Source organism: Symphodus melops, assembly GCF_947650265.1.
Source record: "Symphodus melops genome assembly, chromosome: 4".
Taxonomy (NCBI): domain Eukaryota; kingdom Metazoa; phylum Chordata; class Actinopteri; order Labriformes; family Labridae; genus Symphodus; species Symphodus melops.
The window spans coordinates 17,815,575-17,841,572 of record NC_136694.1 but is presented as its reverse complement, the minus strand read 5'-3'; the positions used below and the strand labels follow the sequence as shown (position 1 = coordinate 17,841,572).

Below are 25,998 nucleotides of genomic sequence, written 5' to 3'. Positions count from 1 at the left end.
ATTACAATAGAAGTCAATGACACAAGTTGACTAGTTATAATTAAGTTACAGATATTTGCAATGACAATTTCCACTCGTAAAAAATGAATTACAGATATCTTTAATTAGAATTGTTACTAGTAAAAGATTAAATTGTTGATGTAGGCTTTGAATTGTAACATGTCAAAAAGCAATTATTGATATCTACATTTGCTATTACCGCTAATACTTAAATGTTAAAAGGGCTTGCCATAATGACTGAGGCTTGTGGCACTATTGTGCCGACTTAACACTAACAATGTTAACATATATCACATTTTATCCAGAATCCCAAATACATGCTTTTCAATCGGCAATGCCACTGAATTTGAAAAAGAAAATCATGACAGATTGAAGACTGGACGCTATTAATACCCTAAGTATGACCTAGCAGGCAACACTGGAGACATAACTGTAGGTATATTTCATTTTAATAATATCTATCTGGCACATGCAACCGCCCAAAATTGGTTGGAGCTCTGAATTTACTTTTTTCGTCCAATGCTAAACAAACAGATATTGATTTTGATTAAATCTGGACTGTTTGAGTAGGTGACACCAGGAAACATCTGTGCCTGAAATACAAAACTCATGGCAAATATTTAATCCGGATGTGACGACATTCTTCATCCGCTTTGAGTCTCGCTCGGAGAGTCTTGGCGCGCTGCTTGTAGATCTGTTCGAGTAGTTTGAGGAACAAACATCTTACTGTACTTACAGAAGAGCTCTTAACTATTACAACACCAGCTGCTGAACACGACACAAGCAGAGTATCCATAGTTGAACGTTTAGGTAAGTTAGCAATTTATTTCTGCTGCAAAAACCCTCTAGTCTTTGGTGGCTGCTGTAAAGCTAACTTACTGCTTAACATCAACATTATGCAGATAGGAGGATCCTTCCTTTGTGAATATGGCACTTTGTCTTTTACACTGTGGCGACACAACACATATAACAAGTCGTCAGGGTTGAAAGTAATTAACGACATGTTGTTAAGTTGTAGATAACCAACTATATTTAGACCCCACCTACAGTAGCTTACTTAAACTGCATAAAGTCAACAAGTATATGAACGTATCTAGCTGATGGATGATTGGTTTGTTTTTTTCAAACTATTTTATTGATACCATTTCATGTGCAGACTGACGCCAGTTTTATAATGTGTCTTTGTTTATCTTTAATACAAATGAAGCGCTGATAGTGAGCAGAGATATTTGAGGTGGAGCTCTGTTCATATTTCTCTGATCAGAGAGAGCCTTCACCTGTAAGCTGTCTGATGGTGCATTGACTTGCTCAGAATGAATTGCGAGCTTTTGGCAACCTGCAGTGCTCTTGGTTATCTGGAAGGAGATACCTACCACAAGGAAGCTGATTGTTTAGGTGAGTGATTTTTAGATGGATAAAGAACGAAAAATACTGTCTGCACCTTTCGTCCTCATACATTATGCTGTTCTATCTGTGTGACAGAGAGTGTCAAAGACTTGATCAGATATCTACGGCATGAAGATGACACCCGTGACGTCCGTCAGCAGCTGGGTGCTGGCCAGATTGTACAGAATGACATCCTGCCTATTATTATTCAACATGGACAAGATAAGGCCTTATTTGATGCCTGCATTAGGTAAACAATGTGTTTGACTTGTATACTCAACACATTTTGAACATGAACAATCCATCAGTGCATTATTATGTAATAATATATTACTGCAAATACAGCAATTAAGCTGTAGAAGACGGTGAATACTGAAAACTTTCTTTTCTTTTTTTGTAGGCTCATGGTCAACCTCACTCAGCCTGCCATGCTTTGCTTTGGAAAAGTCCCTGATGACCCCGTGTTTAGGCATCACTTTTTACAAGTCACATCTCATTTACAGGCCTATAAAGAGGTATTGTGTTCTTAGAATGATTGTACTTTATTTCTGGATAAGGTCTGCCATTACTATCTGAAGATTTCAACATATTTTCAATGTATGTTTTTGTATAACAAAGAGGGTTTTTTTTTGTGTCTTGCCTTTATTTATAGGCATTTTCCAGTGAGAGGGTTTTTGGCATTTTAAGTGAAATATTATACAACCTTCTCCAACTGGTGAGTGTTTCTCTGGTCAAAATAACTAATTTTAATCAACTAATCAGTGTCCTACATTACGTCTGTAAAAAGGAGCATTTTTGTGTCTTTTAGGACTGGGAGCAGAGGCAGGAGGAGGATAACCTGCTGATTGAGAGGATCCTTTTGCTGGTTAGGAACGTGCTTCATGTACCAGCAGATCCCTTTGAAGAGAAGGTCTGATTTTAACATGGGTATCAATGTGAACCTACAGTATAATTAACAGTGCTTCATGTATCTTAAAGTTGTTTCAAAAGAGATGCTGATATTTCATTTTCGCTTACATTCCCCTTCATTCATTTCATCCCTCTGTTCCTCCTGTAGAAAGTAGACGATGATGCAAGCGTTCATGATCGGCTGCTGTGGGCCATTCACATGAGCGGCTTCGATGACTTGGTCAAGTTCCTGGCGTCGGCTCAGAGTGAGCAGCAGTGGAGTATGCACGTATTGGAGATCATTTCCCTCATGTTTAGAGACCAGGTCAGTGTGATAAACCTCTTGTAAGGACTCCCATAGATCTTTAGTGGTTTTGTACCTGATCTTTTATTGATGTTTTTCAGACGCCAGAAGCTTTGGTGAGCGCTGGTCATGCGCGTTCAGCAGAAGAGAAACAAAGAGACTCTCTGGAGCTGGAGGCATTGAGGCAGAAGGAGCAAGCAGAGAAACGCACTCGTACCTTACAAAGAGGAACCAGGTACAGTTCAACTGATGCCAAACTGTTTCAAAGAGCTGCACTTACACCAATTACAATAAATTCATACTTTCATCTAGCAACACAAGCAAGTAGCAGAATTGTGCGCTCCATTTCTTGTTCAGTCAGAAGAAAATGTATCACAGGTGGTCACTATTCAAATGTTTAATATTAGCTTGTCATTGAAATTCAGCATTCTGTTTTGGGATTTTGCCTTTATTTCGATGGGACAGTGGATAAACCGGTAGTACAACATCAGTGAGTGGGCAATGACGTGCAGGGAAGAAGCTGCAGGTTGGCCTTGAACCCGGGTCCATCTGCTTTGATAACTACAGCCTCTGTACATGAGGGGAGACTTAACTGCGTTTGTTCAATTGTTGAAAACATTTTTGTTTTAAAGAAGATACGTTTCAGCCATCATAAGGCTTCTTTCATTTACTTGTATTCAAACAGAAAATATGCTTTGTTCTATTCGTTTGTATGTTGATGTATATTTTTCTCATTTTTAGGCACTCTCGCTTTGGAGGCTCGTATGTTGTTCGAGGGCTGAAGTCAGTAGGGGACAAAGATGTGATTTATCACAGAAATCTTCACAATGTGAGTCATCACCTTTTATTAAAAAAAAAAAATGCATTCTATGGTTAGATGCGTTGGTTCTTGCCAAAACTATACACAATGTTGGTATCAATTTCCTGTCTTTCTTTTTTTAGTTCAAAAATTACACTCACGACACGGGCAAAGCAGTGAGACGTGTACCCAAGAGGAATCGACGAGCTCAGGAAGGGAAAGACAAACGCCGTTCAGCCTTGAACGTTCGACTCTTCCTGCGAGAGTTTTGTGTGGACTTCTTGGAGAACTGCTACAATCGCCTCATGTACCTTGTCAAGGTCGGCTGTTGTAACATAAATGGCAGAATAATTTTGTAATGTAGGCTTACAGACCCATTTCCACAACTAGCCTTTACTAAAGGATGAAATCACATATTTTAAAGAGAATGTCTGATACATGGCTATACTCTGAATATTCTTTCTTTTTTTTGACTCATCTACAGGAAAGTCTCATTCGAGAGCAATCTGAGCAACACGATGAAACGTACTACCTCTGGGCGCTCAGCTTTTTCATGGCCTTCAATCGTGGCAATGGTTTCCGGGCTGACTTAGTGTCTGAGACGGTGTCCATCCGTGCCTTTCATTTTATTGAGCGAAACATCACCAACTATTATGAGATGATTCTTACAGATCGCAAAGAAGCAACATCCTGGTCACGCAGGTCAGGAGATTCTGAAGGACAGGTTTAAAAAAAAAAAAAAAAAAAAAAGCAATGCATTTGTTTTTTTCTTTTGTCTGACGATATCATTTGTTCTTTCAAGGATGCACCTGGCATTGAAGGCATATCAGGAGCTGCTGCTGACTGTGAACGAGATGGACCGCTCCCAGGATGGAAGCATCCGTCAGAGTTCAAACGTTATAAAAAGTAAGATACTAACAGCACCTTCATTTTCAACGACAGCGTTCAGGATGTTAGATAGTTTTGCTGGGACAGCTTTTTTAAAACTTGGCAACCGCCAGGGTTGAGCTTCAACTCCACTTTAACCAGTGAAGGACATCAGATTAGGTCCATGTTTTAGACAGTTTATGCTCACAACCCCATTTAAAAAAAAAAAAAAAATGTGTTGCCAATACATTCAGTTTAAATGTTGTCAGTCTAAAATATCAAAGGGTTTGCACTGTAGTGCTAGTAGTCTTATCTATTTTTCTTCACTCTCTAGGTAACATATTTTACCTGATGGAATACAGGGAGATTTTCCTGACACTCCTGAGGAAGTATGACGAAACCAGACAGCCTCAGTCCTACCTCAAAGACCTGGTAGAGTCGACTCATCTCTTCTTGCGCATGTTAGAGCGCTTCTGCAAAGGTCGCAGAAACCTGATGGTTCAGGTAAACTTTTGGGCTGCATATCATGTACAACTTCTCACCATCCATTTGCGCCACCCGTCAAAGTGAATATCTGGCTCTCTTAACTCTGCAGAAGAAAAAGGTAAGGCGTAAAAAGTCTCGGGGTGAAAGAAGGCCAGCAACAGAAACTAGTCCAGAAGCCCTCGAGGAGACCTGGAAGATTGTGGAGGAAGAGCTGAAGGCCACCAGTTATCAGGTCAGTGTGAAAATCTTAGCAGAGTGTGACTACTATGGCTCTAAAGTTGGATATAATTTATAAAAATATACATTTTTTTCTGTGTGCAGCTTTCAGGGTCATTGACAGAAAGCATCGTGCCATTTGATGCCACATCTGAAACGCCACTGGAGGAGCAGCGGACTGAGGCCATGGTGCGGGTGCAGGATGCCCTGCTGGCTCGACTGGGGCCAGAAGCACTGGGACTGTTGCGTGCTGCCAGGTCAGCAAACATCAACACGCCATCGAGCCCTCAGACTAATCCCATTAGCTCTTTTTAAGTGTTTATCGTCTTCTTGACTCACTCAGGGAGGTGTGGCCAGAGGGTGATGTGTTTGGCTCAGCCGATGTGGAACCTGAAGAGGAACTGGAGCTCCTTAAGCAAATCCTGCATGCAAACCTGCCAAGTAAGATTTTTCAAAATGTATATTTACATGATTCTTTTTTTTCCTTTTTTTTTTTTTAATCTGTCCAGCATTCAAACTTTGACTTTTTTATTATTATTATTTCAGGGCCCTCTCCTCTGGAGCCTGCAGCAGAGGAGGATGATGATGATGCAGCAGAGTTAGAGGAGGAAGAGTTTGAGAGTATTCAGGTTTCTGAAAAGGAGTTTAACTTTCTAGACTTTATCAAGAGGTAAGAAAAACAGTTTGGAGGATTCTAAAAAAACAGCATGCAACACTTCACTGCTTTCCAAGTTTCTTTCATGAACGTCCTAATGGGGCATGTCTTCTTTCTTGTACCTCTTTTCAGATTTGCCAGTCCTGGTATCGTGCGTCCATACCTCCTCTTGTTAAAATCCTATTCAAAAAACACACCTCACACAAACCACTGCATCGCTCGGATGCTGCACCGCTTGGCTGTGGACCTGAAAATGGACGCCCTGCTTTACCAGCTGTCAGTATTCAACCTTTTTAACAAGATCCTCAGTGACCCGGCCGCAGCTGCTTACAAGGTAAAGTTATGACATGAGGAAACGCTCCTGCTCAGGGCAGCACACGGTAAGCGAGGACAAAAACCAACATTCCACTCTCTCTGTTTTTCAGGAGTTGATGACCTTTGCTAAGTTTGTGCTGCACAGGTTCTTTGCAGTAGCAGCGACAAACAACAAGGCATACGTTGAACTTCTCTTCTGGAAGAATGTCGGGGCTGTACGAGAGATGACCGAAGGCTACAGCAAAGAAGGGTTTGTTTTCGTTTAATCTAGCCATTTTTTTTGATGAACCTACAGGCTAAAGATGCACCTTATGATTTTCTTTTACTAAATAATGTCTTGAGTTCTGCTGTTCAAAGTGTTTTTTTATTTTTCATTTTCCTAAATCTGTCAGAGAGGGAAAGAAACCAACATGGACTGAAGAGGAGGAAGAGCAGTTGAGGAAGCTCTATGAGGAGCATCGTCATTCTGGGGGTCTGCTTTCTTCCTCATGAATTTGTCATCTTTTCTCTTTGTCCTATTGTTAGTTACAAAAGGAAGTTGCACATAAGGTTCTCAATCTCAGCAGTCTTTCATTTACTGTTGGTTCTTGTGTTTAGTGCCAGATATAGTGGAGACCCTATTGCCATTACTCAACAACAGCAGCCGCACTCGACGCCAGGTAGTGACACAGCTGGTGCATATGGGTCTGGTGGACAACGCTAAAGAACTGAAGAAACCGAAGTATGCACCCATGGCAGGATGAGTTGTTAGCACTGAGAAGAGTGTATTGCCACAGTTTTATGCATTGCAAATCCGAACCACCTGTTGATGAGGTTTTTAATTAATTAATTTTTATACAACAGGATAGGTACCCGGATTGTTCTTTGGACTGAGGAACAGGAGCAGGAGCTTCAAATGCTCTTTGAGGAGTACAAAGACTCTGACGGTACAAGACACAATATTATCATTGTATAAAAGCCTCACACCGCACCTCTGTCCTCAGCTCCAGTACTTCCTGTGTAATGATTCTCTGGTGATAAAACCTGAACTTTGACAGATGTGCTGGGTAACATCCTGAAGAAGCTCACAGCGAAGCGGTCTCGTGCACGTGTGGTCGACAAAATGCTCAGTTTGGGTTTGGTGTCTGAGAGACGAGAACTTTATAAGAAGAGGAGCCGCAGTGCACGAGGGAAGAGCGCCGGAGCAGGAATGGTAGAGTGGATTCAGATGTACTACAATAACACTGTGGAACTCATTAAGATGTGAGGAAATGATCGGACACAAAAAAAAAATGCTGCCTAACAATAACCTGAAAAATGTTCTGCTGCAGACTGAAGAAGACTTCCTAGAGAGTCTAACACAGGGTTTCCCAGATGATCCGGAGGAAAGAGATGATGATGCTGAGGAGGATGAGTCTGATGAGAGTGAGGAAGATGAGGAAGAAGAAAGAGAAACATCAGTAAATGAAAGAAGACAGACTCAATCCCTGCACTCCCCAGTAGAAAAGAGAGCTGACGTAGGCAACATGGTGTCTGCTCTGCAACAGCAAGGTGAGGCCTGAGGGCCGTTTGTTCTTGAAACTGATTGTGTAAACAGGCATGCTTAATATCAGTGTCCTCGTTGACACATGAGATTTTTCAGAAATTGTGAAAAAAGAAATTGCTGTTATAAGTTCTTGTTTAAAGAAATGTAATTTCAAACTCCAACCATAAACTGTTGTTACCTTGGAAACTCTTTGAAGATTTCATGGTGTTGTCTTTTCAAAACAGGCATGTCTGGGCCCATGTTGTGGCTACAGAATTGTCTGAACAGAACAGCAGACGACCGTAAAAAATATGGTAAGTTAGTAAAAATAAAGTATTCGAATAATTTGATTCAGCTCTAGTTTGTAAACACCTTTTTATTTATATAATTTGGTCTGTTAATTGACATGTAATGAACTACTCCCCAGGTTTGTCGCAGGATGTGGCACTTGTTCCTCTGTTTGAGGCAAACGAAGAAGCCATGGAGAACAAGAGCTTCAGGAAGCTGTTGCGCAAACTGGGAATGCGAGAACCTGCAAATGAGCAGGTGTGTGTGTTTTCTTCACACCAGTGGCAGTTGTGGCTTGAGACTTTGTGGAGATTGCCAGTTTCCCCATTCAGTATCACATTCACGCTCATAGAGAAAGTATTTTCTTTCCTTTTTTAAAAGCCACGGCTTCTGCAACGAGATCCATAGCTTCTGTACATGCGGCGTGCAAAATGACTGCTAAGTTAAGCTCTGGCACCACTCGAGGGAATATTTTCATAGCAGTCGCATGTTCATAAGGAGTCAAGGATGAATTAAGGATCTGGCAGTTACCTGAATGATCAAATCAAAACTACGCCTCACAATGTCCTGGAAAACATGTCTTAAGCCATCTTTTAATTTCCTTTTTTTTACTGAGAAATTTAATGATTTCCTTGAGGGAATATCTACAAATCTGGACAACAAAGTCACCATGTCTTTAAACTTCCTGGTAATATTATTTTTATCCATCTGGGAGAAATGATCCTATTGGGATTTTGATTGTAAATATAATTAAATAATGGATTGAAGTTGTAAAATGTAATGTAACAGACCTATTACATATTCATTAAGTGGACTTATTCTTCTCTTTTCTATTACTAGGAGTCCTTTTGGAGGATCCCTGCAAAAATAAGCGTGTCACAGCTCCAAAGTGCAGCTGCAGCCCTAAGTCCAAAAGAAGCAGAACCCAAAGGAGACGAGGAGCAAAACAATTCACAGACTCCAATCGAAGAAACTCAGGAGGAGGGGCTGGAGGACGATGAGGACTCAGGTGAACGCAGAGCTCAGGCTCTGAGAGCTCTGCTGCTCACACGCAAGAGGAAAAACCACACCTCCGAACAGACAGGTATGTGTGGGAGCGTCCTTTTCCCGTCTCAGGTGACAGCAGTTAATTACAGCTTTGTCTGGTAGGTACGTGTGAAGTTACATTGTGCCTCAAATAACCTGCTGTGGCTTAACTACCAAGAATTTATGTTTCAAGAATATTACATAATTCCTTACTACAGCAAATTTGGCACATTCTATGAAGTGTGTAAGCTTGGAAATAGAAAAGTAGAATTTGAATTTTTTATTGCATCTCAAAATGCTGGATAGAAATATAATGAAGAAAAGCAGTAACATGTTGCCAAGAAATAAACAATTTAAAAACGATCTATTAATAGGTTTCTTTTTTTCTTTTTCAGAATCCACTCCTGTTGAGGATACACAAAATACACCTGAGAGGTAAGGGATTGTCCTATGTTTTGGCTAATCCAAACCCCAGCAGAGAAAATGTCTATTTTAAGGTCTAAATACTTCTGTGCTTAATCTATTCCTGTTACCTTTAGATCTCAGGAGAAGGCCTCAACTAAAAGAAGCCGAGTTTTGGATGAAGGTGAGGAGAATAATGTTTTTTTCTTAGTTTGAAAATGACCGTGTAAGCGCCCAGCCATAGAGCTTATAAAACATTGCTGTCTTACAGAAGATGACTCCTCTAATGCAATGGACACAGAGACCAATGGTGCTGCAGAATCAGACGGGGAGGATGTCTCTGTTCCTGTGAAGCGCAGACGCAAGATGGTCTTAATTGATGAAGAGGAAGACGAGGATTAGTGGATTTCTTTAATGGACTAATAAAACTGCAGACAGGGGAGACATAAGAAGTGCATGCAGACCTCTGGAGGAAACTGTTAATGTAAAACTACAAAGGACCACATGGATAAATAGATCCTAGTAAGCAATTTTCTTTTGATCTGTTTCGAGAGCAATTGATGTTTGTGTTACAAGTTCTTCTCCAAGTATTTCCAGAATGGTCATATTGTACATATTGCTGTTTGGTCAAGTTTATAACTCACATCTTCTTTTATAACTCAAAAATGACATTGTTCTGAAAGCTGTTTGTTAATCATTCCACTGTTTTGGTTAAACGGAATCCATACAATTGTTGTTGTACCTGCTGATCACTTCTCAGTTGTCTTTTCTTTTCATCTTTGTTTTTTTTTTCTTTCCAGAAAACAGCTTCTGGCTACTTATTGATTAAAAAAGAGGCACTGCTGTGAGTTTGTGGTTGCTTTTGTTGCACTACATAATTCTAAACACTAGGGGGCACATCAATGTTGAACTATTTATTACCTTTGAAATAAGTAAAACTGTAATCCAGGATTTACCCTTGAACTAATTTCTCTAAAAAGTCACACAAATAGCACTTTTGAACAAAGTGTTCATAGATGTTCCACTGCTTAGTTACTTATATCAGACTCCTTAAAAATTTCGGCAAAAATAAACCTTAGTAGGATTTTTGTACAGCACTACATAAATTAACCAAACTTATGATTTGGCATACCCCCACACACGGGTCCTCTCTAGGCCTACCTTCACTGCCTATAGTTGACCATGTGCAGCTGTGTCGGGGGTGGTCTCTTGTCCTTACATCTGGACCATGTTAGTAACTTCCTGTCACAGCATCTGCTCAGCCCCCTTCTTGCAGAGAGAGCAGCAGACGGTCCACAGATAATGCTGTGAGTTAAGCATGTGAGCAAAAAGTTGGGTTAGTGTCGTGAATAAATCTGGGAGGTTTAAAGGTCTATCAATTCCTCGACAGAGAGAAATGCCTCATTTCTCCATGTTTCAGTTTGATGCAGACGTGGGCCTTTTTTTTTTCTTTTTTTTTCATATCCAGTGATGACTCATTGTTTTGCAAACAGAACTTGAAGGCTATATTGAATTGTTTGCAACAGATAACATAACATTATTAAAACATGCCAACTTTCAAAAATGTTTGTTAGTAAAACATTAAGACCTTCAATTACATTTTGAAAAATTAAGAAAACAACTTTGCATGTTGAATTGTTGAAGGTTGAAAGGGATTTAAAAACTTCAGAAAATCAGCCATGAACAGAACTAATTCCACTGGTTTCCCACATTAATAGTTTAATCCAGGACAAGTTTGAAAAGGCATGTGCAGTGTTTCTCTGACTCTAGGTTACCCTAGGTCACAATGCATGTGAAAATTCTTAGAAAATTATACTAATTTGTTCAGTTGTTTGGGGTAAATAAACCTTTTTTTTTAGAATTGCCTTGGATTGTAATTCATCTTTTGGTTCACAAAACATGTACATGTTCCATCACAGCCTTTACTCCTTCCTTCATTTGCTTTAGTGTATAACTTGTCTGTACTTCCTAATTTTAAGCAATCTAGTATTATCTCCATAATGATACTGTAACAATGCTTGTTTTGGTGTTTATTTTAGGTTTTTTGCCTTATTGGATAGGACAGTGGATAGAGTAAAACATTGCAGAGTGGGGAATGACGTGGGAAAGAAGCCACAGTGTGTCTCTGTACAATGGACACAACCATACCGTTATAGGCCATCAGCGCCCCAGGTGTAGGGATACTTTTTTTCTTAAAGAATTTGAGAGTTCCATCTTATCTTAAACATCAGACTTTCATGTGGATGTTTAATAACATGTGAATACTATTTCAAGCCTTCACTGCTGAGTCTATCAAACCTCACTGAACAGATCATAAAATGATTTCCATGTAAATGTAGACTGTGAACACCTGTAGGTACTTAATAAGGTAGTTGTCAAACTATGGGTGTTGTGGCTTCAAATCAAAAAGGCCCTGTCCCTGGTACACACTTTATAAACGCATAAAGAAGACCTTCCCTTCCTCCTCTGGTAGACCCTGTTGTGAGAATGAGGTGCTCCAACAGTTTAGCACTCACAGCTGTAGCTCTTTCCCTCTAAATGCATATACACAAAGCACAGGGTTTTGTATGATCTGTTGTAAGTCTCTTGACCAAGCATTTTTACCATTCACACGTCAGAGATTAACTAAAGCCACAAAACTGAAGGAAATAATAATCTGCAAAAAATGTTTAAAAAATACATTTTTTAAAATAAATAAATTTACAGGACCCCCAGCAAAAGAAAGGAATAGTGATTGTAAATCTCTTGTATTCATTGTACACTGATGATAAACAGAAAATGGTAATGGTAGGTTCTGTAGCACTTTTCCAGAAGGTCAGAGGTCATGTCATCTCTAATAAAGAACACAGCCTATGTGGTAGGCCTTTATCTAAATGAGCCACATTGGTGCATGACTAAGAGGTATACACGTGAGGTTGGTGTTTATGGACTGCTGTGACACACCATGTGCATCATATCATCCTTTTCATACGCACATGTAATATAAACACACGACAGTTTGTTGTATGGCCTTGAAGTTGAGCTCGTTGATTGAATCAGCGGCCTCATCTGTTGACCTGCCCCCGCCTACCCCCCTCCTCCCCCCGGGGCATTTCCAACGGTCCAACCGCCGACCCTTCTGGATGAAGAGAGGATAGCCTCAGAGGGAGAGAGGACACAACTTTTTTTTTTAAAGTACCGTTTCCTTCGGAGCAGAGAGAGGGAGAGGGGAGGTGTGTGAGGAGGAGTGTAAAGATTTTCCAGGAAGGTGGAGTAGTTTTTTTTTCTGTGTGGAGTCACAGACGATAAACTTCAGCGGTTAACAAAGTGGAGCGGTGAAAGGAAACTAGCTAACCCTCCTCACATCTGTAGTCCGTCAGTGCTAGCTTAGACATGGTTAGGAGCACATCTACGACTTGTTTGTATCCGTAGTTTAGTTTAGCCTTGAAGTTTCAAAAAGGGGGAGAAGTTGGGATAAACCGGTTTTCCCTGGTACCCTAGCGCCGCTTTTGTGTTTTTGAATGGTGGGGTGTTTTTCCTGTTTGACAGGGCAGATTGTCAAGGAGAAGTTAAGACACAACTGTCGAAATCACGGGCGAAACGGTAAGTTTTTTTTAAAGATAACTTTATAAAATGAAAACAAGTAGTGGTTTTAGCCTAGAAGTTTACATTCACTGGACTACTTTTCCCAGTGTAGCTGTGTGACCATTTGAGTTCCCTCACTGTCTATCACTGTTTACAGTAGCGTATTATATTGACTGATAATCTCTGGGCCAATAATCCTCACATCCTGATTGATCACTTTCCTCACACCTTGATTGATCACTTTCTGTATCAACAAAGTGTTTGTATGTAGTAACACGTAGCAACCAAGCCTGCTTTCATGTCTACATCCCATTTAAATCATCTGACAGGAGAGGAAACAGTTTGAGTCTCTTCTTCAGCCTTTTAGGACAAAGACAAAATGATTCAGGATAATGGTGCCTTTATTTGTGTGCACTGAACCACACATTTTTTCGGTCCTGGTGTGTATCTCCAAGCTTTAGCTTAGGTCTGCAGAATTTAAATGTTACTGCGAGATGGTAAGTAACCCACAGTCATTTACAAAATTAAAAATAATAATACATGCAACCTGTTTAATTTAAATCCTGTCCTTAACTCTCCATTGCTGTCAAATCTGACCAATTTGTTTAACAGAACTCCCATTTCTGAACTATTCATTACCATCTATAGTAGGTTAGTATAGTAGAAGTCAATTTAATTATTTTTCTAAAGCATTTTTTTCATGTCCATCTGGTGCCCATGCAGTGTGCAAACAGCCCTGCATGAACCAAGTTGGGGATTTTCTTGGTTCTCTCTGCAGTGTGATGACAGCCTACAGGTCCTGACTTTACAGAAGAGAGCACTCTGTAGTTACTTCCCCTCAACCCCCTCCCTCATCTACTTGACCTATACTCTTGTCAGACTGCACCAGATGGTTTTGCCCCTTTGAAAAGGCAGAGAGGAAGCCCCCCCTGCTTTGGGGAGAAAAAAAGAGGGCAGGAAGGCACGATGAGCAGTGGGTGATGAAAGTTAGACTGTTTTGCTGGTATAAACTTTAATAAGGGGGAACACAAGGGTCGAATGTTTGTCTTTCTGTGTTATAATACTAACACTATAGGTTTACTTACCGTCTGAGTCAAAACACTTTTGAATTTAACGGTTAGACAAACATACTTTTTCCCCCTCATGAGGATCAAGTCGTAGACTAGAAGTGATTAAACTATTGGCAGGCCTTGGTTTACACTACATGCAAAGCTGTCTTAAACACAAAGACATTTGAAGGTTTCTGAGTTTTACTTTCAGCTGTTGTGTCAGCTGTGTCAGTTCACCTCTACTATGTAGTGCATTATCATTAGTATTCACTTTGGTTGGAGCCAATGAGAATCAGATTATTCAGATTCTCCTCTGTTGTCAATTGTTGTCGTTGGGATGGATGTAGTTATGGACGATTGAACTTCCAAAAAAATGCAGTTTCACCCTGACCCTGGCGTGGACTCGTCATTAAGATAAGTTAACCACAGAAGTACTTCCTAATAGTTGAGTAAGTAGTCCAACCATGTCAGGACACATGCTCTGGTCTGCTGCATCTGTCCATATGCTCAGCACATGGCTCACTGAGGAGTGTCCCTTGGTTCTTCATGATGAATAAGAGCTGTGTAAAGAAGGCTGTCTGCTGTTGTAATCTGTACAAGACTCAGAGCTGGGGTTCATTTTTTCATTTAAGGAGACCACTGTGTTCGATACCAGTGGTGACTTGATACTTTTCTAGGAAAAACTTGCATTGGGTAAATATATTCACTTTGGGGGAAAGTATTTTCTGGACTCAGTTCTAAAATACTTTTTGTTCATGAGAGGCGGAGCAGTTTTACAAGGCAGCTAAAAGAAACCTTTGAAAGGAAGGGAAAAAATGCTAGAAAGACCAATCAAATGAGGCCTGAAGTGATGACTTACATTTTGAAGTTGTTGTTTAAGGTTAATTGATTTAAGGTTAATTGATTGAATGAGTAATTAATACAACTGCTTACACACACACACACACACACACACACACACACACACACACACACACACACACACACACACACACACACACACACATATACACACAAACTTTATTGATCCCGAGGAAAATTCAAGGCATGCAGTAGCAGTATACAAGACATTTGTTACATTGAACAACCATTGTCCCTCCTTCCTTACATATATAATAAAATTAAACCTGTGCATTTTAAAATAGACTCATTTATATAAAAAATTGTACATAACCTCTGCAGGAAAAGAAATATATGGGCTATTTAAAAGAGACATTGAAACAGTTTTAATGATGCCTGTGCCTAACAATTAAAGAGTGTTGATCTTCTGAAAGTTTGTGTTGTTTATGCATGTCCAGTAGTGTTTGAGGTGGAGGTAGTGCAAAAGGTGTGATTGTCATTAAAGTGTCCAAACATTAGAGGTGCAAAAAAATGAAGAGATAGCAGATGAGCATTAAGTCCAATCCAAGAAGGAAAACTAACATGGTTGAGAACCAACCATAGTTTATGCAAGAGAAGGCCCATTGTCGTATGGAAAACACATAAAAACTGATACCAGTCATTTTCAAACATCCACCCATATGCTACTTATAGAAGTTAAACACTGGTTACAGTCGAGACATGAGAGCAGCTTTGAGTTGGCTTAGAAAAGGAAGCCCAAGCATGATATTTTAGGATTGTGAGATCGCTGTAGGAGGTGCATTTATTGTCGACTGGAATTTGACAAAGAGGGTTAAATGGCTCCTTTAAATGACAGAGCAGCAGACATATATAGGCACAGCACGGAGGTCTGAACCACCATCGTGCCCTTTGCCACTAAAGCAGTCCTATCTAAGAATGATCCCAATTTCATCACAGGCCTGTCTGATTATAGCGTGGTAGTTTGCCTCAGCAATTCTTTCACTTGTTCAATCATTTGTCAGGAGCTTTAAAAAGTTATAATTTATGGTACTACACCTTGTTGAACATTTGATACGGAGGTCAGGACCGCCCTGTGATTAGTTGAGCATTCGGGTCTTCTCAAGGAAACTACGTTTTAGTTCCCTGCACCATCTTCGTCAGCAGTGTTATCTCATTCTCTGCTTCACTATCATGTTCTCACTGACACATGCACATAGAGAGTCCACCACAGAACCTACATAAAGCTGCTCTTCACCACAAAGCCCTAATGGAGCGTTGTGGGAGTGCCCCTCCTTGCTTGCTGCACACACTGTAAACTCCTTCCTCTGCTGCTGTTGGATCACAGCTTCAACTTACTGCAGCATGGATATACTGTAAGTCCTAAGCATGGATTTGAACCATTAATGACCATGTGTACGGATGTACATTATGCACCGTCAACATGTGACACTCTTCAAAAGGGTTCACATAGTTTTCCTGATCTTTGCATGCCACAGTATAAGTAGCTTTCTGCAGGCTTAAGTTAAAAGGCCTCTATTGTTTACACTTAAGTCAGGCAGTAATGAGTTTGAGGGATTATGAGGACTAAATTATAGGATGCTACTAATTAAATATAAAGTGAATGGGGTCTGTGATGAGGGCAATTTATTGGCATTTAAAATGATTCACTAACTCAGTCATTGTATCGCTTTAGATTATCTTTAATTGGAGTTTTTGAAGTTGTTAGTTGTAGGTTTTTTGTGACTCTCAGATCTTGACTGATGTATTCACTTGAACAGCTGCCAATTAAAAAAAAAAAAGCAAATAAGTTCAGAAAAATATGTGATGTTAAAAAACAGAGGCGGTCAACATTATTGATTTGCTTTCTACAGAGGGTTGGTTGTGTTAAGAACAATGTCTGACCGAGCTGGTTTTGGTTAAAGGGGTGATAGGAAGAAGAAGACAGCTGAAAAAGAGAGTCCACCTGAATAATGAGAAAGGGATAGTTTGTTAACTCTCCGTTTGCTCAGGAGAAAAATAAGCGCTGTTGATGTTTCTGATCACATGTGACCCTGAAATGGCAATTAAGTGATGTCATACCTACGCTGTGTTGAAAGCTGTTTATAAGACTCATAAATGCAAGCCACGTGCACAAAAGTTGCCAGGCGCACATGTCCATGTGAGTATTGTGCATGCAAATTAATCCCATGTGTCACTTTGTATATCCTCTGTCTTTTCTGTGCACGAGATTAGTTCATAAAATGCAATTAAGGCAGCTCTGGCAGCTTCTGCCAAACTACAACGACAGCATGTGACGGGTGTACCTCAGTAAAGGTGTGATGCCCTGGCAGGTTTCGACTCGTCAGTGTTAAATGTTCATGAATTAGTCAAATCAGTGACTCATTTTGTTTTGAGTACAGTTTTATCAGAACAAATGGATAGGATTCAAAGCATCTTTAAAGTAATGTAGCATCAGTATAAAAAATGCGTTAAAGACGTCTCAGCCTTGCACAAACAAAACGGTCAATGTTTTTAAATCACACAGTGACACAGTGGACCGTGTTATATGTGGATTAAATTATGATCCTGATGGAATTCAAGATGATTTTCATCACATTTCAAGGCTTTATCCTCGGCATGGCCAGATTTCTTAGTGGGTGTTTTTGACTCTGCTGAGTTTTATTGAGTAGAACAGAATTCCAGCTAGCTGCTTTATGTTTTCCAGACGCAGATTGTCAGTTGATAAATGAAAAGGGATGCACTGACAGTATGGGTTAAATATCACAGTACTGGCTGATATTTCCCCTGTTGGCAGACATCGGCCCATTTGCAACCAATGTATCAGGCATCGATGTTGGTAACCCGATGTTCAACAGTTGTGTCCTATGAATTTGAAGCTGGCTGGCTCATATGGGTAACTGCTGATTCAGAGAAGAAGGTTTGTACAAACTGATTTGCCTTTCTGGTCAAACGTCAGCATGGAAATCTTATGTCTCTGGGAAAGATTAATGACATGCTGTTTGTATGATGTGTTCAAGAGGAGGGACTACAAGCAACTATTTCCATAAAATCATGATCACAATTAGTAATCAGATAAGTTGTTTATGTCATCATCGTTGTCTGCACTGATTTTTTCAAAATTGTCTTTCTCTACATAAGTGGTGTGTTGTTGTTGAGTTTATGTTTTCATCATCTTTGTGTCTGTGTCTGCAAACACAAGGGTCAGTTCCTGCTGTAACTTGATGTTCCACTTCCTCGTCTGCTCATAAGCTTCCCCTTCCTGTTACGGAGGGGCAGGACACTCAATAGCAGCTTATATGATGCCTTGCTCAATATAAGCCTGAGTGAAAGCAGATGTTATTGTAAGAATGAGCATGCATTTATCCATGTAGATTCAGTTCTATTCTTCGCACAATCTGGACACCCTTTATGGAACTCCTGCTGTGACAGTTCACTTCTTGCCTGAGCTTGATCAGTCTTTCAGGTGGTCTGGGTGTTCGGCTGAAGGTGAATGATATGACTTTTGACTGTAAAACACAGGACATGGAGAATCCCTCCTTCCTGGAAGAGTCTTCCAATTGAAGTTTTCAGACCACCATGTGATCTTAATACTGCAGGTTTTCAGGCTCTCAGCTGTCCCCGGGTGTCAAGTCGACTGAGAACGTAGAGCCCCTGGCTGTAATCACACATGGCCACCCCTTCTTCAAACACACCCAAATTAGCTATGTGGGGAACTCGTAGTCGGCCCGGCCTGTTTCTCAGCAGCTGAGCACTCAAAATCTGCACCTTTCAAACCCCCTCTGTGTTTATTCAGGGGAGTAAACTCTTTGGTAAATTTTTGTTTCAAGGGCAACAAGATATTCCAATAGGTCATCTGCAGCTGATCCTTATTGTTTGAGCATACACCTTCTCAAACTGTTCGCTCTTTAGTAATTTCAGTGAGTCTTTTTTTATCCTTGTACAAGTACAAATTAAGGGTGTTTGACACTCTTCAAGTTTCTATATTTCATCTTAATCAATGCCAAAAATGATAGTAACTAATGCTCCGTTTCCACCAAGCGGTCCGGTATGGATCAGTAAAGGATCAGGTTCGGTAAAGCCTGATCCTGTTTGCATTTACCCAACCAACCGTGTCATATTTGGTAGGTGGCGTTTAAGCCGGATGCCGATATCCGCGTCAACTACATAATGGCGTGACATTGTAGCAGCGCGACACAGTCTACCTGGCAAACTAACATTATATATTATTGGCACCCCAACAGAAGGGTACCAACAAGTATGACCATACAGGTCGGTCATTTCTAATCTGGGGAGCTTTCCCGGCTTTAGTCTATGGAAACGCCACAAAATGCGTGCCTGAAACACTTAAGATTCTGCTTTGGTCGTTAAATGGGTGGCCAGACTTTGGTCCCATCAAAAATACTTTTAAAGATCTCACTTCTGTTTGACATAGTTCCTTGAGAACCGATTTAGCTAACTGTAGCGTACTAAAAGGCCCAAGTTGGTAAGCTATTACCTGCATTAGCATACATGGTTGCTAGCATGGTTGCACTTTCTTAGTCTTTCAATTGGTACTGATTCAGTTGCCAGGCAAATTAAGCTAGTAGAAATTCAACCAGGAGGGTTGGAATCTTTTGGGGCCTCCCAAAGTCCAGTCACTAAGATAAACGTCCCTGGGTCCAATTTGGACCCCCTCCCTCCATCACTCACTCACCAGCACCCTGAAGGCAAATACTTGGCAGCCATCTCAAAGCAAACACACTGGGATCTACCAGTTTCCTTGGTGCTCTCAGCCTTCTCTCTGTGCTCTCCTCTTCTGTTAGCAGGGTTCCCTCCGAGTGCCACTAGAGGTCACAGCAAGGGCCTCAGAGTCTTTGTCTTGCCTCATAATGGCTCCATTCTCCCACAGCAGCGAGGACTTCCAAGCTTGCTGGACATAGGACACCATTGAGACCCTGGAAGGGGAAACATGAGGCAGATTAACAAAGATGTGGGAGTGTGAATGGGTGTGCGTTTAGAGTTGAATCATTTAAAGTGGAGTTTGAATATGAACTAGTTCATACTGTCAGTAAAAGCTCTACTGAAAAACCAAATAAAATGTTATAACAATTGGATTTACATGACTGTAAATATAATCTCTGATGGAAAGGCACAACTTGTATTTTTACCAGCATATATGACGTATCACATAGACTATTGTATCTACTAGTTTTATACAGAGCTGTTTTAATATGCACATCTGTTTTAGTTCTGGCCCTTTCAAGATGAAAGCAACAATATGTACATTTTCCCATTCTTAAATACTAAAATAGTCGCTTCAAGGTCGATCTAATGTTTAAACAAACTTTCAACAGGGAGAATAGCGTCTCCCATTTCTGCTGGGTCTCATAGCACTTCGACAGCATATGGCTTTACAACCCGAGCTAACACACCAGCTTTCTTTAGAAGCTAGTTAAACCATCTCTGTGCTCTTTTATTCAATCACTGAGGCTCAGAGACGGAGAAGGATGGTGACAGATGAAGCTAAGAAGAGAAACAGAGAGTGTGACTGAGAAAGACGTCAGGCCAGATTACATGTCGGACCTTGTCAGTTGACAGGGTTCTTTAGCTTCTCACAAAGTCTTCGGCGTTGTCGAGATGTGCTGCCTTGTGGAAAATGCTACCAGCAGAGGCTCTATGTATCCCATATAAAAAAAAAAAGATCCCTGTACAGTCACTTTAAAACACTATAACTTATTGTATTTGTACTGTAAGGAAACAGGAAACGTGTTTAGATACTCTAACACATCTATCTCGGAGAACTCCTGACAGATGAAAGATTTTAGGGCCACCATCCTCTTCTCCTCAACTGATACAACGAAAGGGGGACCAAACAGCAGGAAGTTCATTTCATGACAGAGCACATCAAACTGAATTCTGACATAAATGTTGCATCAGAAGAACCAGATGATCTTAAAGTAGGCCTCCTTGATTTAAACAGCATAGAAATAGAGAATTTACTTTAAAGTAGCATGTGCCCCAAAAACACTGTAAAGTTTGTGTAAAAAAACCCAAACAAAACCATTTGCTGTACGACATAAGATGAGCAGTGGAAGGTCTCTGAGCGAAGATAAAGTGTTTCATATCCAAACTGACCGGCTGGCTTTGTGCCCTTGGGCCAGCTCAGGCAGAATTCTCCAAGGCAAACCGACGGCTCAATCAGTGACAATTGAACTCACACACTTCAATTGAGGCGTAAACTCTATGGAGCAAAGTCTTTAGGTTGGGAACAGTTCAACATTGTAACCTCAAACCAGCATGAAGGGGCAGACACAGTCAAAAGATCAAAGAGCAAGACAATCTGTAGACCAAAACAATGAGGTTCCTGTGTGTGTCAGTCCAATTTTCGAACCCTCTTTTTCTGGGTCACACGCAGCCTGAGTCCTGGATTATTGGACGAGAGTAGCCAGTCTAAGACAAATGCATTAACTCCTTCTTTGCAATCAGTTAAAGGTGGCTATGTGGTGCTTTTATCCCTCCTCCCTGTGTGTGGCTGATATTCACCCAGAAACTGGACAGTAATGTACAAGTTTATTTCCCTTTGTGAACTCTAGTTGTGCTTGTTTCTAGCTGGTCTAACGTCTATTTCTGTTTATGCGTACTGCCAAATCCATGTGTGTATGTGTGAGAGAGCGAAGCTTTTGTTTACAAGTCATGCAAAATCACAAACTGGGTAAGCGACATGTGGGCGTCACATTGTTTGTTTCAGCACGGAGAGCGAGTCAGTCGGAAGGGTGGGGCTTCTTGCCTGTCGCTGGATGTCTCCATAAAAAAAAAAAAAAAAAAAACACTTCTGTTTGCATCAATGAGAATTGTCTGCCTGCTTCTGAAGGCGGAGAGGTGACCCTGTCAGACAGTGAGACACAGACAACAGGACAGAACGCTCCTCTGTCAGACGGTTACTTCAAAGCTTCAGAGCAAACCTCAGCCATCGCTCTGCACAGACCCACTGTGTAGTTAGGATATCCCACGTTAGTGTTTTTCGTTTAATCTGAAACTGGCTGGTGCTCCGATGAAGATTATAATCCTGATTGTAGACAGAAGAGTCCATTAGTTAGAAAGCTTTTCTGAGTCTGTCCTGTTAAATCCAGTCTCCTTGTTTAAATGATTGATCTGTTAGTTTGCGTCACATTGAGTGGAGAGGTTTTTTTTCACACCTTTATTTTGGCTGTTTTAGGATGGTCATTTTATAGGTCACATTATTACAATTATTTCAGTGCTACACTTTAAATGTATTATATGACTTCACCAACATAAAGTCACATGGTACATTTGATCCCAGTTTCACTATTAAATGCTGCTTATACAATTTATATTGCTTAAAATAATGAACACGTCACAAAGCCTGAGTCTTCTGATTGCAATGAAGCATAAACTTATTGGAGACTGTCCCGTGTCTTTGTTTTTCAAACACAGTGAGAAATAGCAGGTTCCACTGATGTTAAACAGAAAGACAGGCAGATGTGGATGTACTGGAGAACTGTGAGCGGCTGAAGAAGAAAATGTTCCAACAAGTTCTCATTTTTTCCATGTCGAGTCATTCACAGGCAGGAGACACAAAATGACAGAGCCCCGTGTCTGAGAGAAAGACCGAACAGATGAGGCTCCGCTCAGTGTCAGAGAGAAAGAATGGACTGAAGGAAAGTTTCGGGTGAAGAAGGAGATGAACGGATAGACGGAGTGGAAAGAGAAAGATGTTTGAAAACAAGCCCGGAGCAAAGAGCCGGGGCGACTGTTCCCAAACTGTTTGTTAAAGTCGAAAACGTGAGTTTGCTGTAATCGGATCTCAGCTGTGGTGAGATCATGCAGGAGGCCTGCCAGCAGCCTCAGAGAGAGCAGTCCACCCATGATCCTTTATCCTGCTGCAGCCCTCGGTGGATCTCCACAGGCCTGCTGCCTGGAATATCATGTCCAAGTTTCAAGAGTACAAATCTGGGATGTAGGTGGAGGGGAAATTTAAGTCCAGTGAAGCGAAACAGTAGATATGTACCTGCGATGCACTGACATCCATTTCTCATCTGATATGTGTCGTTACATACCATATCAAGGGATTATGTTTCTTGAAGTGATAATATTGTCCCACTTCTTAAGTCAGATAAACGTAACTCTAACGCTTGAGAGAGTTTTCAGAGTCGACGATGTACAGAGAGAGCGTGACCATGTCTGCGTTCACTCTTAACAAAGTGATCAACAGAGGAGATGCTCATACGTGGTTGAAGACGTTTTCAAATGAAAACATCTCATTTAACATGAAGAAACGCTACAGATCGAAGGTTTCCTGTTTAATACCTGAAGGAACATTTCACGTAGTTCTGTTAACGGGGTTAAAAAAAAATGATCAGGAAAGTTAATTACAGCTCTTAGACCACAAACCACTCGCCACAGTCAGCACTCGTGAGTTATCCTGGCCTGTGGAGCGTAACGAGTGAATGAGCTGCGTGTCAGGGCACACAGGATTGCACTTAGCAGCAATGCGTTGTGGATTGAATTTGCGACAGCTGCACATACAACGCAGACCTGAAGTCACAGTTGCTCTGAAGATTTCTCCCTTAACAATCAACACGGACGTTCTTCCATTTCTCTATTCACAGATGCGTGATTTTTTGAAAGCCTCGCCCATCTTTTTTTTATGCATTACATTTTTGTTTTCGTTTGCAGTTGCCAAACCTTTTCAAATGGACTTAAGATAGAGCCACAAGAAGTCCTTCATCTTGTCCTGAACTTCAGCCTCCCACATTCGTCCAGAATGGCAGATCCCACCGGGCTGAGCTCTGAAGGGGCCGGGGAAGGTTTGTCTGAAGTCGACGTGTGCAGTTTGGACATAGAAAGGAAGTATGAGGTCATCCCTGCTGTCATCTGCTCCATGTGTTGCCTGTTTGGCATCATCTACTGCTTCTTTGGTGAGGCCCAGACCTTGACAACGAGCAAACTAAAAAACAAGTGTTTTTTTGGATAACATCACACCACTGATTTCTAATTATTATCATCTGTTTCTTCTTCCAGGTTACCGCTGTTTCAAGGCTGTCATGTTCCTGTCAGGTCTGATGTTCGGCTCAGTAATCATCTTCCTGCTCTGTCACAAGGAGCATGTGCTGGACACTCAGCTGAGCGTAGAGGCCAGCGCAGGTATCGGACTAGCTATAGGCCTGCTGTGCGGCCTGGTCACCATGCTGGTGCGAAGCGTCGGCCTCTTCATGACCGGCTTGCTGCTGGGCCTCCTCCTAGCTCTGGCCACCCTGCTGGTCACTCACCAGTTCTACACCCCAACCACAGTCTGGGTCCCACTGGGTGCTCTCTTGGGAACAGGCATGTTGTTTGCTGTACTGACGCTGCAGTGGCAGAAGCTCTTCACCATGCTCTCCACTGCTGTGTTCGGGGCTGCCATCATGACCGTGTGCGCTGATTATTTTGTGGAGATGCTGGCTTTGGGTACGCACGTGTATGACTGCCTGAGACTCACAGCCGGACCCCCTCTTTGCTGGTACAGCTGGGTCATTCTGGGCATCTGGCCCGCTCTCAGCCTTATAGGAGTTCTGGTCCAATGGAAACTTACCGATGACAGTTTCTCACACACTGAGGGTGAGGAGGAAATATTGTGACACTTTGCCTTTTAACTCTGTAAGGTTCAGAACAAGTCAAGAAAGAATTTCGTGGTTAAAAAGCAGTTAACCCCCCTTATGGGAAAGTTCACAGTGAGGTTAATGTGTAAAGTTATGTTAGCACATCATGTTTGAGCACTATCATGACATAGTAGGAACAGATTTTTTCTGCAAAAACATTCAATGCTTTGAATGTTTCTTCAGGTTTGAAGTTCCTTATAGCTCTGCTAGCAAGTAATATTTTGATTGAAAATCATTCCTTTGTTACCACTGTAATCCTTTTACAAATCCTGGATTGTGTTTTATTATTGAGTCATGGTTTAAGTTGCGTCTTAAATCCCTCTTTCTCATAGTTGTGATCAGTCGGAGACAGAAGAGAGTCCAGCTGATGCGGATACGAGAGAAGGACGCCAAGAAGCGACAGCAGGCAGGTGGGCAGGAAGGCATGTACCGCCGTAAACCCACCCCAGTGAAACGTTACGCTGGGGATCTACTGGCACCGGTCAGTTTCTCCCAACATGGCGTGTTGTGCTGTCACACTGATGCCAGAAAAGAAGGGTTTTCATAACTTTTTGTGTATCTCATTATCTCTCCTTGTGTTTTTTTTTGTTCTCAGAGCTACCTGCAAAGTCTGCGGGACAGACAGATGGGCACAGGCACTTCCCTTAGCAGCCTGGGAACTGCCAACCACACCATGATCGACCTGGACTTTGAGACGGGGTCCACAGCACCTCTCACTGCTACAACCCCGGTCATCAGGATCTGAGTTTCACAAGGACTAGAAGGGTTTGGTGCTTCTCTGGCTCTCCAGCTGTGTCTTCCTGAAGTAGAGTAGAACAAATAAACTGTGACCCTCAGTGAAGGGTTTGAATCTGCCCTCAAAATGAGCTGAAGCAAGAATGTGTGTATGCCTGTGTTCATTTGAAGAGAATACTGTCTTTTGAGAAGTAAGATTTATGAAGCCTGTTTTTGGTGTAAGCCATAACCACTACAACCCCTCCTGTTTCTCAGAGAAATACTGAAACAAAAAGTTAATATAAATCGTAGGGTCCTTGATTTCCTCTCATGTATGAAATACATAAAAAGCAAGTACGAGCCTCAAGAGTGTGTGTGTGTTAGTGTTTCGGTTATGAATGTGACAAAGCAATTTGTTTGAAATGTACTGTACTTAAAAAGTTAGTCATTGCCATGAAGTGCCATGTTGTGATGACACAAGGAACTATGTGGTTTTAGGTTGTGTGAAAGCTGTGTTGAAAATACTTTAATTTTGTGTATTTTTTAGGTGGTGTGTAGTGTGAGTAAAATACGACATATGCCGTACATGGAAACACGGAAAAATGAAAGTGAGGCTAAAATGAAATGATGCAGTTGTTATACAGTTGTTGTTGAAATGCTCATAGCCAGAGCTTTTAGCAGGATCTTCTCCAGCAGCACTCTTAATTCTGTGACTTTTTTGTGTTTTTGTTTTGTCAGAACATGGTGAAGACTTGTGTATGCTTGTGGAGTAAACTTTTATAATTTAATTTATATAATGAACAAAGTACCGTAAATGGTCATGTTGAAAAAAGGACAAAAAAAAAAGCACGTCTGTTGTTAATTTGTAGATTTTTTAAATAATTACCCCATTTTGTTGTTTTTATTTGCAGGGACAATGTAAATTGTTTCCTGAATTTGTACATACCTGTTGATAGAAATTTCAAATAGAAATAAATAAAAGTGTTTGATAAGAAACAAACTCCTTGGTCGAGTTGAATAAATTACACCATTGTTTCTGTGAGTTCTTAGCAACACT

The 25,998-nt window shown here is 41.0% G+C and overlaps 2 protein-coding genes across 5 annotated transcripts; both read left to right on the top strand.

Moving 5' to 3' along the window:
* The first annotated feature begins 641 nt into the window (after positions 1-641).
* timeless (timeless circadian clock) lies at positions 642-9,748 on the top strand. 3 transcript variants are annotated; one of them, XM_079340621.1, is made up of 31 exons: positions 642-810; positions 1,208-1,221; positions 1,272-1,395; positions 1,483-1,636; positions 1,787-1,901; positions 2,039-2,101; positions 2,195-2,296; positions 2,444-2,599; positions 2,680-2,813; positions 3,320-3,407; positions 3,521-3,697; positions 3,862-4,079; positions 4,180-4,283; positions 4,579-4,748; positions 4,840-4,962; positions 5,052-5,203; positions 5,290-5,387; positions 5,493-5,616; positions 5,734-5,935; positions 6,027-6,166; positions 6,309-6,388; positions 6,514-6,637; positions 6,760-6,842; positions 6,954-7,108; positions 7,227-7,446; positions 7,666-7,734; positions 7,848-7,966; positions 8,549-8,792; positions 9,130-9,169; positions 9,274-9,320; positions 9,408-9,748. In XM_079340621.1, exons 3-31 carry the CDS (start codon positions 1,314-1,316, stop codon positions 9,536-9,538), a joined length of 3,714 nt encoding a protein of 1,237 aa, XP_079196747.1. In that variant the 5' UTR covers positions 642-810; positions 1,208-1,221; positions 1,272-1,313; the 3' UTR covers positions 9,539-9,748. The 3 variants fall into 3 exon arrangements, with proteins under 3 accessions (XP_079196747.1, XP_079196748.1, XP_079196746.1); XM_079340622.1 differs by having other exon boundaries at positions 1,208-1,226; positions 1,270-1,395; positions 9,411-9,748; XM_079340620.1 differs by having other exon boundaries at positions 1,208-1,226; positions 1,270-1,395.
* A 2,271-nt stretch (positions 9,749-12,019) lies between these two features.
* LOC306821991 (transmembrane protein 198-like) lies at positions 12,020-25,942 on the top strand. Of its 2 annotated transcripts, none has more exons than XM_079340672.1 (5): positions 12,020-12,718; positions 23,266-23,507; positions 23,611-24,186; positions 24,560-24,637; positions 24,823-25,942. In XM_079340672.1, exons 2-5 carry the CDS (start codon positions 23,354-23,356, stop codon positions 24,873-24,875), a joined length of 861 nt encoding a protein of 286 aa, XP_079196798.1. In that variant the 5' UTR covers positions 12,020-12,718; positions 23,266-23,353; the 3' UTR covers positions 24,876-25,942. The 2 variants fall into 2 exon arrangements, with proteins under 2 accessions (XP_079196798.1, XP_079196797.1); XM_079340671.1 differs by having other exon boundaries at positions 24,560-24,708.
* Positions 25,943-25,998: the final 56 nt, after the last annotated feature.